General features: G+C 48.0%; 1 protein-coding gene across 4 annotated transcripts in view; it reads right to left on the bottom strand.

Annotated features, from left to right (window-relative positions):
• Positions 1 to 163: 163 nt before the first annotated feature.
• Positions 164 to 15079, bottom strand: part of MYBPC2 (myosin binding protein C2) — a 68236-nt gene continuing 53320 nt past the window's right edge. For all 4 annotated transcript variants that reach the window (XM_083469481.1, XM_083469482.1, XM_083469483.1 and 1 more), the window contains exons 23-30: positions 14212 to 14300; positions 12556 to 12751; positions 7547 to 7686; positions 4558 to 4717; positions 3202 to 3338; positions 1429 to 1615; positions 797 to 840; positions 164 to 388 (exon numbers count right to left, since the gene is read on the bottom strand). In XM_083469481.1, coding sequence (XP_083325607.1) covers positions 830 to 840; positions 1429 to 1615; positions 3202 to 3338; positions 4558 to 4717; positions 7547 to 7686; positions 12556 to 12751; positions 14212 to 14300 — 920 coding nt within the window. In that variant the 3' untranslated portion in view covers positions 164 to 388; positions 797 to 829. The remainder of the gene's footprint in view (positions 389 to 796; positions 841 to 1428; positions 1616 to 3201; positions 3339 to 4557; positions 4718 to 7546; positions 7687 to 12555; positions 12752 to 14211; positions 14301 to 15079) is intronic.

Raw genomic sequence — 15079 nt, 5'->3', positions numbered from 1 at the left:
TCTACTCGGCTGATCTTTGGCCGTTCCATCCCCTCAGACCAGCCTCAAAACTCAATCATGGATCCCTTTCTTCAGCCGTGGCCTGCCAAATAATTTCAGTCACTGCTCCCCTTTCCAAAACAACTCCCTGAAAACCAGAGGGACAAGCGACACACACAGGTTATCCCATCAAGGTCACTTTATTGACACAACAACAGACCAGACAGGCACACGGACAGATACAGGGGCGCGTTAGCTGCTCTGTGGTAGCTTCCTTCTATCCAAGCATGATATGTGTAGCTTCTTCAGTGGGGTGAGGAGGTGAACACGCCTCAATCCACTTCCCCACTTAGCATCTGCACGAGGTGGGAAGGGACACCGTGGAGAAAAGAAGGGGGGTGATCGTAAGCTGTGTGGAAAGAGCAGAGCAGGAATTAGCATCACTGGCTAGTGGGTAGGGCGAGGCAAACAGATTCATCCAGGTAAGCACTCTCAAGCATCCCTCCTCCATTTTGTAAGCACGGCTTCTGTGCACCGTTCCTGCACATTCAGTCTTGCTTCGGACCACGAGGCTCTGTTCCTGCCAACCAGGTCCAACATGAAACATACACAGCTCTCTCCCTCTCCACCCCGGCCCAAATTCTAGTCACCCAGCAACCCCATCCCAGACTGCCACAGCCCCCATCACCAGGCTGCTTTCTCCACCCTCCAAATTGCAGTCGTTTCCAGATTTATAAAGGAATTCCGTTTTCTGCCTTGAAATCCAGATAACTGCTTGTTCCTCTTCACCCAGCATGGTGTGTTCCGTGTTACTCACCTCTTCCAGGTGTTGGCAGTTGTGGCAATAAGATTACTGCGGCGCTGTGGGGGGGGGGAGAAGAGAGGAGAGGAACAGAGTATCAAGCGTTTTGGCAGACACATTTTTACTCTCTGCGAATGAGAAGGGATTGTGTTTTCCACTTCCACCAATCCCACTCGCCTATGCATGCATGCGGGAAATAAGCATGGAGTTCTCCTTTCTGCACTTCCAAGCAAACATCTTCCTGCAGAGGCTATTGAACTTCAACTCCCATCAGCCAACAGGCATGGATGATGGGAGCTAAAGCCCAGGAACATGTGAAGGAACACATATCCCTCACCCTAAAGGTACAAGTGAAATTGTCAGGTTTAAACCTGGCAGTCTATATAACAACTGCAACTTCTACCCATTTTAGGGATGTGGGGTGAGCTTATGGGATGGCTGAGACAAAGCTTCCCTTCACAAATCAGGGTTCTTGAACATTGCTGTTCAAGTTTCAGTTTCCGAAACAGATCCTGGGACTAAAGCTCTCCCATTCTCTCCTCTGTGCTGCACCATCCCTAGGCTGAGTATGTTGTTATTTTTAAAACAACGGCAGCAAAAAGGAATCTGAGCAATGACAACCCATTTCCCTTTCATGCTGCAGTCACCTTTGACCTCCAGCTTGCAATCCACTATGGCCTCCCCCAGTTCATTGACGGCCTTGCAGGAGTAAGTGGCGCTGTCAAAAGGGCTCGGCTTGCGGATGTTGAGGGTCAGCACTCCCTGGTTGTTTTTCTGCAGGAACTTTGGGTCCCCGCTGATGTCCATTTTGTTCTTCATCCAGATTATTTTGGGCTGGGAACAGGCAAAGGGTGAGAAGAGATTAAAAGGAATCCAGATGAAAGGAATCCTGATCATCACACACACCGTTCTAAAACACCTTGTCATGTATCAAATTGTACTGCCTCAGACGCTCAAAGGCGAAACGGTTGCAACCAAAATTGCGTGCAAAAAACCCCCAACCTATCAGTTTTAAGTATTAGCATTGAAAAGGATTTCAACCTTTTATCCCTGAAAATGAAGGTTTGTCACCCATGCGCTTAAAAAAAAACCAAAAACCCAAGTGTGCCAGATTCCAGGTGTCTTTCCAGAATTCAATATCTAAAAAGAGTTCATATTTCAGCTTGACAATGCATCCCATCTGTAGTAGATCAAGGCTAGACCAACCTCTGCTTAGAAACTGCCAAGAAAGGAGAGTCCACAACCATTTCCACCATCAAACAGCTCTTACTGTCAGAAAGTTCTTCCTGATGTTTAGTGGGAATCTCCTTTCTTGTATCCTGAAGCCATTGGGTTTGAGTCCTAGCCTCCAAAGCAGGAGAAAACAAGCTTGCTGCATCTTCTACGTGACAGCCCTTAAGATATTTGAAGATGGCTATCATATCTCCTCTTTTCCAGGCTAAACATACCCAACTTCCTCAACCGTTCCTCATAAGGCTTGGTTTCCAGACCTTTGATCATCTTGGTTGCCCTCCTCTGCACACGTTCCACCATGTCTATATCCTGAAATTGTGGTGCCCAGAACTGGACATAGTATTCCAGATGCGGTCTGCCCAATGTTTTATTGAGCATTGTGATTCATTTGCGGGGTGGTCATAGGACATTAAGCACTCGTTCTGATTTGCTTGCAGGGGGCTCACGTGCCTTCCTATTAAACATTCATTCCTTTCACGCCTTTCAGTGCATTTCTGCATTGCTTTTCCAAACTGCAAAAAACTGGGCTTTTTTAAAGTGGATTTGTTGCTCCAGGGCAGCACTTTAATCCACTTTAACTGTGCAAACCTCAAAGTTCCTGTATGTGCTAGATTTCCTCCCACAAATTACTGACTGACACGCTGGAGGAACTCTTGGAGAAAATCAATTAAAACATGCCAGCAGAAGGGGGGGGGGGTGCTAGCAGTTGAGAGAAGGCTTAATCACCTCCCTCACAACACACTAATTATCACTGGTGGTACCTTGTCACCCTCCTTATGTGGAACAAAAAAAATGAATGGCTGGAGGCAGGGTGGGGGGGAAAGCACAGGCATGTTTACTTTAATTAAATTAGCAGCATCTTCAAAATCATATTCACAGTATCTGACAATTATTGAGGCGTTGGTGTGTGTTGCTATTAAGAAAAATCCACCGTTTTAATACTGGTTATAATTTACTGAATCTAAGGTTGTTTTCTCTTATTTGTAGCAACGCTTTTTTTTTTTTTAAAAAAAAAGCCCAACATTTTGGAAGTACCATCCTTAGTCCACTGTTCACTTTCCCCACTTTCTTCATGCTTTCCCCTCCTCCAGTTATCTCACATCCCTCTCAGCGCCACATTCCTTTTGATAGCAGCCACTCCAAACAACTCGACATCATCCCTTTCCGCCTCCTCACTCAGCACTTACTTTAGGAAATCCTCTCACAGCACAGTTCAAGGCAGTGGTATACCCAGCCACGACAGTCCGGTCTACCAGTGGCGTCATGAACACAGGGGCATGGCTGAAGTCGTGTTCCTTGTAGTTTAGCTGTTTACAGATTATTCCTGAAAGGGAAGGGGGTGGGGAGGGAAACAGCAAATCCATCAGCGGATCTTAGGGATGGGCAAATTGGGATGCAAGGCCTACTATACGCACAGACCCGGGAGTAAATCATAGAACTGGAGAGTTGGAAGGGATCCCAAAAATCATCTGGGAATCTCAACTAAAGCATACATGACAGACGGCCATCCAGCCTCTGCTAGAAGGAGAGCCTCTCGAGGGAGACTGTCGAACAGCTCTTAATGTCCCGTTGAAGCTTTCTGTAAACTGCTTTGAGGATTTTTACAATCAAGCAGTGTGTATGAAATAAAACAAACTCAGCGGGGTTTACTTCTCAGGCAGACATGCATAGGATTGCATTGCCAGCTAATTTCTAGTCTGCGTCATTCTCACGTGTGTTGGCTTTCGTGTTTTTGGGTACTAAACTGCCAATGGCAGTTGCATGAAAATTCGCATTTAAATATGCATTCATGAATATATTATTTTCCCTCATAATCCGGTGACTCGTAATCTGGTGAACCAGGTTCACTTCCCCGCTCCTCCACATGCAACTGCTGGGTGACCTTGGGCTAGTCTCACTTCTCCGAAGTCTCTCAGCCCCACTCACCTCACAGAGTGTTTGTTGTGGGGAGGAAGGAAAAGGAGAATGTTAGCCACTTTGAGACTCCTTAGGGTAGTGATAAAGCGGGATATCAAATCCAAACTACTCAAAATATTATTATTATTATTATTATTATTATTATTATTATTATTATTATTAACAGAGCGATTTACGACCAAAACATCTAGCCAGTATGCATTGCATGAAGTAGCCCAGGTTTCAATCCTATACAGGTTTCAATCCTATACAGACTTAACCTGGGATAAGTCCCGTCTCCAGCTGGCCCCGAACCACAACTCCCATCACCCCTAGCCAGCAGGACCAGTGGTCAGGGACGATGGGAACCGCAGTCCAAAAACAGCTAGAGCCCAGAGCCCGGAAAGCCCTGGTTCGATTGAATATTTCTCCTCAAAATATGCATCTTAATGTCTTTTGGTGCCTTTTTTATGAGCCAAGAACTGCACCAGAGCATTCAGAAGCGTGAAAGCCAGCAGATAACGAAGTTCCCTTCTGTGCATTAGCCTGGAAGGTGCAGACCGCAGCCCCTTCTGCTGAGCCCTGGTCGTCCCATTCCCAGACCGCTAGAGCAATTGCCAGCCACCATCTGGTTCCACCGCATTTACCAGATTTCTGAATGTTGGCGGTGTTTTTGGAAACCCCGGGAGCTTCGCTAAGCCCACAGATGTTCTCGCTGTAGACTCGGAAGTAGTATTCGTTGCCGATGATGAGGTCAGACACCGTGCAGCGGGTGAGGCGGTTGTGCTCGTATACTGTGAACCACTCCTGCGGAAGGAGAGCAGGGACAGTCAGAGAAATACCGTATTTTTTGCTCCATAGGGCGCACCTGACCATAAAGGTAAAGGTAAAGGTACCCCTGCCTGTACGGGCCAGTCGTGTCCGACTCTAGGGTTGTGCGCCCATCTCACTTAAGAGGCCGGGAGCCAGCGCTGTCCGGAGACACTTCCGGGTCATGTGGCCAGCGTGGCGAAGCTGCTCTGGCGAGCCAGCACCAGCGCAGCACATGGAAACGCCATTTACCTTCCCGCTATAAAGCGGTACCTATTTATCTACTTGCACTTAGGGGTGCTTTCGAACTGCTAGGTGGGCAGGAGCTGGGACCGAAAGATGGGAGCTCACCCCGCCGCGGGGATTCAAACCGCCGACCATGCGATCGGCAAACCCTAGGCACTGAGGTTTTACCCACAGCGCCACCCGCGTCCCCTCGCACCTGACCATAGGGCACACCTAGTTTTCAGAGGGGGAAATCAAGGGGGGGGGAATATGATTTCCCCCCCCCCCAGCTCTGGGAGCAGCAGGGCTTTTCCTGCCTGCCTCCCCCCTGCATTCGCTCCATAGGATACACATTTTCCCTTGCTTTTTAGGAGGGAAAAAGTGTGTCCTATAGAGTGAAAAATACGGTGCAGGGGAGGGAGGATCTGAGCCACAGGTGCCCCCCCCTCAAAACAACAGAGAGGTGTGCAGGGTCCACAGAGAGGGAAGGAGTAGATGCTCAAGAAGTGGGAAGAGAGGCGATGTAGGATCGAGGCTCCCTGGTTGTGCATAAGTGCTTGATGCCATTTTGGCAGTAGGCAAGGGAATGGTGTTCTTTTTTATTTTAAAAAAACCAGCCCGGCTTTTCTGCTTTATACACTATTTTATCTGGCTGAAAGTTTCTCTTGCTGCTGTTGTTTTTTACATGCTGTTTTCTGTGCTGTACTTCTACAAATCTGTCATTTGGGTTTTTATTTTTACTCTGAAAGCTTGTAGCCTAAAATAGGAGGATATAAATCACACATATACATATATATGGAGGTAACTGCATCATGTCCTCCAGAAACAAGATCTGTGCTCCTTTGATGCTGCTCTTGTAGCAGGCTTGGGACTGCTGCCTGGTTTTCCTGCTGTGAATTTTGCCACTGGCAAAATGTGAATCTTCACAGTGGTAAGGGAAGTTCTCTTTCTCTTTCTTTCTCTCTCTGATAGTGTCAGCAGTAAATGAGCAATCTGAGCATGTTTTTATGAATTTATTCTGACTGAATTGGGGTCACTAACTTAGGATGGGAGGCTGCTTCCCTTTTGCACAACTATTCAGAGTATCCATTTGTCGCAAGTGTTTTTATACTAACCAACTCACAAAAGCAAGCCGCAGGGTCTAAAACCGCACTGACGGCTGGGTACGCACCGTATATTTAAAGCATGTTTAAAGCACACAGGTTACCCCACCTCAGGAATCCTGGGAACCGTAGTTTGTGAAGGGTGCTGGGAGTTGTAGCTCCATGAGGGGCAAAACTACAGTTCCCGGGTACTTTGGAGAGAGCTGTGTGCTTTAGATGCATAACACAGCCTAAATAACTCATGGGGGGAAATGTTTAAAGCATTTGGCCCTGTCAAAAAGGATTCTAAGACCAGCACCGAGCAAATATTTCTAGGAAGAGCATTCTGCAAGTGGTGTGCTGTCACCAAAAAGTTCTTACCTCTGGTCACCTCTCAACTCAGATGGCAGGGGCACCTGTAGGAGGCCCACTACAGAAGATCTGCATGCGCAGGTAAGTCCACCAAGACAGGTGGTCCTTCAAGTACCCTGACCCTACCTCATGAAGCGCTTTAAATGTATTTTTATTAAAGATTTTCTTGGTTTACAAAAGTATGTGCAATGCCTCTCTCTTTTTTCTTTCTTCTCCAAGTCACATTTTTTACAGATAAGTTTCATTTGTTGAGACATTAGGAAGAAAAGGGGGAAAGAGGTGGAGGGGGGAAGCTGAGTGGGGGTGGGGTCAGGTGGCGATGTTTCTATTATACTTAATATATACGGGGTTTTGTGTCAGCGTCGCTTGTGCAGGTTCACTTGTGTTTCTTTGTTGGTGAGAGAGGTTGGGCTTGGCCCAGGGTGTGGTTGTTTGTTTGTGAATGGCTGTGGTGATCTTTGTTTTCGTGGGTGGGTGTTTTAGATCAGGTTAGCCATATTGATTTGTATGCTGTTGGTGGATTTTTGTCATTGTCTTGTTGGGCTGTGTATGTGATAAAGGGGAGCCATACCGGGGTGAAGGCGTCTTCTTCTATTTGTCCCCGTGTCAGTTTCAGTTTATTGGCTAATTTTTCTAGTAAGGCTGTTTCCCATACTATTTGGTACCATTGATCCATGCTTACTCCTGACAGGTAAAGACCAGCGTTTTTGAGCAGGTCCTGGAAATGGACTGGAAGCCATTGAAGTCATTGTCATTAATGGACCTAGTTAACTCTACTAGTTGATTTCAATGGATTTTCTCTGAGTAGGACTAGCACTGCACAGTGGCGTAGCGTGGGGGGTGCAGGGGGGGCCGGCCGCACCAGGCGCAACATCGGGGGGTTAGGCAAATCCACGGCTTAGGGGGCGCAAATCCACGGGTTAGGGGGCGCAAATTACTTGCCTTGCCCCAGGTGCTGCCAACCCACGCTACGCCACTGGCACTGCATACAACCCACAATGTCCTGCCTCAGTTAGTCTCTTGCAACGTTGCAAGGTAGCCGCTGGCACACGTTCTCAGCGAGAGCCAGGGGAAAACCCAAGCCCATTACTAGACTTTGATTCATCATTACTAGAAGCAGAAGCCCAATAGTGAAAGGGAACCTTACCATGGTCTTTTTGTCAGCTTTTTGGATGGAGTAGCCCGTAATCTCCGAATTCCCATCGTCCTTGGGAGGTTCCCACTCTACTAAGGCATTGAAGCCCCACACTTCCTTCACCATCACGTTGTGTGCTGGACCCGGTTTCTCTGCAGAAGGAATGGGAAACAACAAGGGCTGCTGAATCACTATGGATAAACAGGGAATGGTCCCTTAGCCAAAACAGTGTAAGCAAAGGTTCCCTGCAATTGCTAAAATGATGTAAACAAATACAATAGACCCAGCAGCTCTCTAAAAAAGGTAAAGGTCAAGGGACCCCTGACCATTAGGTCCAGTCGGGGCAGACTCTGGGGTTGTGGCACTCATCTCGCTTTACTGGCCGAGGGAGCGGGCGTACAGCTTCCGGGTCATGTGGCCAGCATGACTAAGTGGCTTCTGGCAAACCAGAGCAGCACACGGAAATGCCGTTTACCTTCCCGCCGGAGCAGTACCTATTTATCTACTTGCACTTTGAAGTGTTTTCAAACTGCTAGGTTGGCAAGAGCAGGGACCAAGCAACGGGAGCTCACCCCGTCATGGGGATTCGAACCACTGACCTTCTGATCAGCAAATCCTAGGCTCTGTGGTTTAACCCACAGTGCCACCCTAGCGCAGCTCTCTAGACCATATTAAATTATCAGATTATCCTCCACCAGGGCCAGGGCCTTCTCAGTGATGGCTCCGACCTGGCAGAATGCTCTGTCCCATGAGACCAGGGCCCTGCAGGATTTAACTTCCTTTTGCAGGGCCTGTAAGACAGAGCTATTCCACCTGGCTCTCAATTTGAACTTAGCCTGATCTTTTATTCCCCTTCCTTCCCTCCCCCTCCCCTTTTTATGAAGATTACCCACTCTGGGATCCCACAGCTAATTCTCCCCTGGTCTCCTCACTGGCCCAAACAGGACTAACTTAGCCAGCTAGTCCTGGTGATCATCTAATGTTTATTGGATGAATTTCCCACTAAATTGATTTTTGAATTCTGAATTTATTGTTGTTCACATTTTATTCTGTATTTTATGCTGTTTTTTGTTGCATCAATTAAGTGTTTTAAATTTGTTGTTAGCTGCCCTGAGCCCAGTTTTCTGAACAGGGAAGGGCAGGGTATAAATAAAAATAAATAAATAATTGTTGTTGTTGTTGTTAAATGGGGATAGCATGAGTGAATCATTGAATCTTCTGTAACCTGCTAAAATGCTTTCAGCAGGCTTTGGGGCAAAAGTCCAGGGCTCCACTAAGCAGACCGAGCAAATCCAGCAAGGCCTGCTTGTCACATTTCAAAGTTAAGTAGATAATACACAATATCATCACAGTGGGTGGCGCTGTGGGTTAAACCACAGAGCCTAGGACTTGCCAATCAGAAGGTCGGCGGTTCGAATCCCCGTGACAGGGTGAGCTCCCATTGCTTGGTCCCTGCTCCTGCCAACCTAGCAGTTCGAAAGCACGTCAAAGTGCAAGTAGATAAATAGGTACCGCTCCAGCGGGAAGGTATACAGCGTTTCCGTGCGCCAGAAGCGGCTTAGTCATGCTGGCCACATGACCCAGAAGCTGTACGCCGCTCCCTTGGCCAATAAAGCGAGAGGAGCGCCACAACCCCAGAGTCGGCCACGACTGGACCTAATGGTCAGCGGTCCCTGTACCTTTACCTATCATCTCAAAAGAGGAGCCCATTAAGAACGGTAAGACAATAGCCTGAAACGACCCAAAGGCTGAAACGTCATTGCACCCCTGGCTGAAACGGATGCAGGAAGCAGCTAATTCAATACATGGCCGATACATGCAACACAAACACAGAGAGACCCAGCCCTGTCCGCAGATTTGTGGCTAGCACCTTCTCCAGCGTGCTCCACTTTCAAAGGCAGGTTCCCAGAAGGCTCTTGGAAGATGCTAAATTTCACTTCAAACATTCCGCCAGCCAAATCGGGATTAGAGGAGGCGGCTGATCAGAAAGTGCCCATGTCTGGGGAGGGCGAGGGAGGGGGGCCTTTTTCGGTGGTGTCGGGAGAGGTGACATCTGGCTTAAACCATCAGGGAGAAGCTTAAATATAGAATGGAAGAACATGATCTCTCCCCTCTTAGCATGGGGGAAGGGTGGGAGCTGATAAGAGATGGTGACACAGGCAGAGAGGGAGGAGGAGGGGGTGGGGAAGGGGTACCAGGCACCAAGGAGGTCAGGATGGAGGGGGAGGGGCGAGGGGGGGTAAGAGAGAAGTTGTGGACACCAAGTTTGCCTCCCAATGGAAGGGGGAGAATTAAAAGGTAAAGGGACCCCTGTGGCCGACTCATCTCGCTTTACTGGCCATGGGAGCCAGCGTACAGCTTCCGGGTCATGTGGCCAGCATGACTAAGCCGCTTCTGGAGAACCAGAGCAGCGCACGGAAACGCCGTTTACCTTCTGAATTATGGTGCTGGAGGAGACTTTTGAGAGTCCCATGGACTGCAAGAAGATCAAATCTATCCATTCTGAAGGAAATCAGCCCTGAGTGTTCACTGGAAAGACAGATCCTAAAGTTGAGGCTCCAATACTTTGGCCACCTCATGAGAAGAGAAGACTCCCTGGAAAAGACCCTGATGTTGGGAAAGATGGAGGCCACAAGGAGAAGGGGGCGACAGAGGACGAGATAGCTGGATAGTGTTCTCGAAGCTACCAGCATGAGTTCGAGATAGTGTTCTCGAAACTACCAAACTGCGGGAGGCAGTGGAAGACAGGAGTGCCTGGCGTGCTCTGGTCCATGGGGTCACGAAGAGTCGGACACGACTAAACGACTAAACAACAACAACAAAGCACAGAGATTTTTGTACACATTCCTTGGCAGGAGAGCTGCGCTGCAAAATGCAGGAAAGGGTGGGTTTTTGAAGGACGGCCGTGTTTCGGTTTGTGCATTGTTTCAGAATGGGGTCTGTTGGGATGTTTGCTTTTAAATGCAAACTGGATCCAATTATTTTCTCCTCTCCCTAGACAGAACCCCAGTGGGGCAGAGGCCAGGAGGCAGCTGCCAGCCCAGCCAGACGAGGAGGTGCCTTGCTTCCATGGGCAGCATCTTCTGAGGTCGCTGCGCAGCTGGCTGAAGGCTGCCTAGTGCCCTGCCAACCCTCCTGTCTCTCTCGCAGGCCTGGGAGTTGAGAGCATCTAGGTCTCCCACGGGGAGAGAGGAGACTGATGGAGCAGGCCTGGATTAAAGCTTGTTAACAATTTAGCAGCTGCAGCGAGAAGGAAGGGGGAAGGGAGGGGGGGAGAACAGAGACTGCGCCCACCCCTTGCTTCCCTCTAAGTTGCCAGGCCATCTTCCAGCCGCCCTTGGACAGTAGAGCTGAAGCGAAGGAAACTCTCGCCTCTGGGCTTTGGGTTTAGGGCCACTGGTTGCCTGCACCTCTTGCCTTCCAGGAATAATAATAACAATAATAATTTATTATTTATACCCCGCCCATCTGGCTGGGTTTCCCCAGCCACTCTGGGCGGCTTCCAACACAATATTAAAAGAAAGTAATGCATGAAACATTAAAAGCTTCCCTAAACAGGGTTGCCTTCAGATGTCGTCTAAAAGTCTGGTAGTTGTTGTTCTCCTTGACATCTGGTGGGAGGGCGTTCCACAGGGCGGGTGCCACTACCGAGAAGGCCCTCTGCCTGGTTCCCTGTAACTTGGCTTGTCGCAGGGAGGGAAGATTATAATGGAATTATATTATATAATGGAATGGTAAGGACCAGCTCAGCCCCACCCATTGGCCAGATAAGGGAAGAGCAGAACAGCTGTTCGATTGATTGCTTGCTTCCCTCTTCCCTCCCTGCTCCTTTCGCCAGTCGATTGTGAGCCTGTGGGCAGGAGTTGGCTCCACACATTTAAAGCACATGGCTTTCCCCTGAAGAGTCCTGGGAACTGCCATTTTGATCCCCAGCACCTTTTAACAAACCACTGTCCCCAGGAGGTGTTGAAGTCATGGGCTTTACTTGCACGGTGTGCGCACACTCAGCTACCGCCTTCCTTTTGAATGTCTGCACAACACTTAGAAAATTTTAGGCCTTTTGTAAGTGTTTCTTCATCTCCCTCTCTGACTGCCTGCACCAAGGCGAGAGTGGACCTCACCAAAGACAAAATAAAGATTATCTGTTACAAGATTCGCGCATTGAGCTGGGTGGGGTGTTGAACTAGACCAATGGTTCCCAAGTAGCTAAGCCCCCCTTGTGTTTCAAAAACCAAACCGTCGACCCCTTACTTTTGAAAATTTTGATATCTCTACAATATCATTAGACCTTTAAAGCCCTAAACAGCCTCAGCCCAGTATACCTGAAGGAGCGGACCCACCCCCGTCGTTCAGCCCGGACACTGAGGTCCAGCGCCAAGGGCATTCTGGCGGTTCCTTCCCTGTGAGAAGTGAGGTTACAGGGAACCAGGCAGAGGGTCTTCTCAATAGTGGCGCCCGCCCTGTGGAACTCCCTCCCATCAGATTTCAAGGAAATTAACAACTGACTTTTAGAAGACATCTGGACGCAGCCCTGTTTAAGAAAGTTTTTAATGTTTGATGTTTTGGCACTTTTTAAATTATTATTAATATTCTGTTGGGAGCAGCCCAGAGTGGCTGGGGAAGCCCAGCCAGATGGGCAGTGTATAAATAAAGAATAGTTGTTGTTATTATTATTATTATTATTATTATTATTTTATGGTAGTTTTTGTTATGTGTATGGTGCCACAGACCCCTTGGGTGGGTTACACAGGCCCTCTAGGGTCTGTGGACCAACAATTTGGGTACCACCGAAATAGACGTCGATTGATTGACGCAACTAGATGACCGCCAATGTCCTTTCGGCTCTAAAACCACATGATTCTAAGAGAACTCGAGACAACACACACACACACACCCCTCTACATTGTCTCCCCCATATTCACCTACCCGGGCTGCACCCCCAAAACATGGTTAGCTTTTTTAAAAAATGTAAATTTGCTGTTGCAACAATGAAATCTCAAAGGAAGGCCGGTCCTCCTTACCAACAACCCGGATCTTGATGATAGCCTTGTCCTCCATGTTTTCAATCTTAACCGAGAGTTCGTAGAAGCCCGAGTGGTGCCGTTGAGCTTTGCGTATGAAGAGGATGGTGTCCAAGTCGGAGGTGCGGACATTGATCTCTTTGGGGTCCAGAGGCTTCCCGTCCTTTGACCAGGTGACTACAGGGCGGGGTTTACCCTGGAGATGATCAAATGCTTGGCATTGCCACAGAGGCCTTCATTCGAGCGGCATCCCTTCCACCACCCTGCTCCACTTCTCCCCACATTTTGCTCCAGAGCTGGAAGCTTTCCCCAGCTGAGTTCTCGGTTGGCGCATGAATAGTTTTATGCAGGCATAGCCAAACTCGGCCCTCCAGATGTTTTGGGACTACAACTCCCATCACCCCTAGCTAACAGGACCAGTGGTCGGGGATGATGGGAGTTGTAGTCCCAAAACATCTGGAGGGCCGAGTTTGCCTATGCCTGGTTTTATGTGTCTAAAAATCAATAAATAAAAGGAAGTTGTGTTTGTCCATAAGGGGAGGAAGTTCAAAACCCACAGCTGGCAAACCTTTTACAGTTGTACCTTGGAAGTCGAATGGAATCCGTTCTGGAAGTCCGTTTGACTTCCAAAAGGTTCAAAAACCAAAGTGCGGTTTCTGATTGGCTGCAGGAAGCTCCTGCAGGCATTCGGAAGCCACAGAAGCCCCGTCGGACGTTCAGGTTCTGAAGAACATTTGCAAACCAGAACACCCTCTCCTGGGTTTGCGGTGTTTGGGAGGCAAAACGTCCGAGTACCAAGGCGTTCGGGATCCAAGGTATGGCTGTATTAGGAGTGCCAACCAAAACGTCACCTAAAAAATGAGTTGCTTTCGGACTTCTCCTGCACTCTTCAACGAGGAAAGACCCTGCAAAATATGAGGAAAATAAACTGGCAGGATGTTGTAGGCATACATTCTGCATTTAGGCTTGGTCCCGAATTGGAGAATGCAGGGGGAATGAGTCTGCAAACACTGCAGTTGGATGGAATATTCCTAGGATGCTGGGATGTGGGGGTTCTGGCTGTTTTCCAAAAACAAAGTTTTTCAGTTGCTTGGGGCAACCTTTTTTCAGTAGGAAGGTTTGCAGGCTAATGGGGCTGACGCTTCCTCAATGGGAGATCATGGTTGGGAAATACAGTGGTACCTCGGGTTACATACGCTTCAGGTTACCTACGCTTCAAGTTAAAGACTCCGCTAGCCCAGAAATAGTGCTTCAGGTTAAGAACTTTGCTTCAGGATGAGAACAGAAATTGTGCTCTGGGGGTGCGGCAGCTAAAGTGGTGCTTCAGGTTAAGAACAGTTTCAGGTTAAGTACGGACCTCTGGAATGAATTAAGTACTTAACCCGAGGTACCACTGTATCTGGAGAGCTTTCAGAGGTTAGCCATCAACGCTCAGAGGAGAGTTTTGACAAACCCAGACACAGCACTGAGAGGAAGGGCTGACAGAAAGACTGTGTAGGTAAGTGCTTGCTTGCTTAAAACTGTGATAGGAACATGAAATATGATGCAGAACCTGGATGAGGAAGGGCTTCAAGTGAAACTTCAAACCTCCCTCAATGTTCTTCTGGGTAAACGTGAATTCCAGGGTGGGTGGAATCCCCATAGCCAGCTGCTCACCTGGAATGGGATCACCAAGTTGACCTGTTCTCCAACTCTCCTGATGTACGTCGTCCGGAGATGGCGAGGAAGGCGGATCTTGGGCTGCTCTATAAGGTGAGAGAGCAAGCAAGTGGGTCAGCATGAAATTCGCATAAGCTGGCAGGTGGTTGGGATCCAGACTTTCCAAAGTCAGTTTAGGCACATCTTGGGTTGGATCTAGATTAATGTGTTGTACTTAAGAGCAGACCTACTGAAATAAATGGGATGACTTTAAGACAACTAAGTTCAGTCTTGCTGATTTCAGTGGGTATATATTGAGTATAACCCCCCTTTACCTGGGAGTAGGCCCTATTGAATTCAATAGGACTTACTTCTCATCAGGCATGGTTAGGATAGTGCTGTAAGTCTACACTCAAATCCTTCAGTGTTTTAAGTTTATAATTTGGCAATGTCCTTTAACATTCCAGCCTTAAATCCACTTCTCCCTATTTCTGCAGCAATTTGCGGTTTTTAAATCCTCACAAAAATTCTCCAGCATTTCAGTTTTAATTTCTCCTACTAAACACATTTACATGTACCCCCCCCCCCCTTTTTTGCAAGCCATTTCTCCTAATTCTTGTATACTATTTTCATGGCTATAATAACTTTCATGCACACTTTCAGCTAACATGTGCGTTTTGTAAACTGTGGTAGGAGAGTCGCATTGCAAAATATGGCTAAGTACGAATTCCGAAGGACGGCTGCACGTCAGTTCTTATTTGGTTTCGGAAACTGCAAATTTGACAGATCCACCTCTAAATGACAACGGAATCAAGTTTCTCCCCTCCTCCTAATTCCTAGTGACCTGGAGCAACAAGCACATCTAGCCCACGGACATAGGCGCCGA

The sequence above is a fragment of the Podarcis liolepis genome, assembly GCF_965112155.1.
Source record: "Podarcis liolepis genome assembly, chromosome: 13".
Taxonomy (NCBI): Eukaryota; Metazoa; Chordata; class Lepidosauria; order Squamata; family Lacertidae; genus Podarcis; species Podarcis liolepis.
Note: the sequence above shows the minus strand (reverse complement) of the source record. Positions and strands in the feature narration are given on the sequence as shown.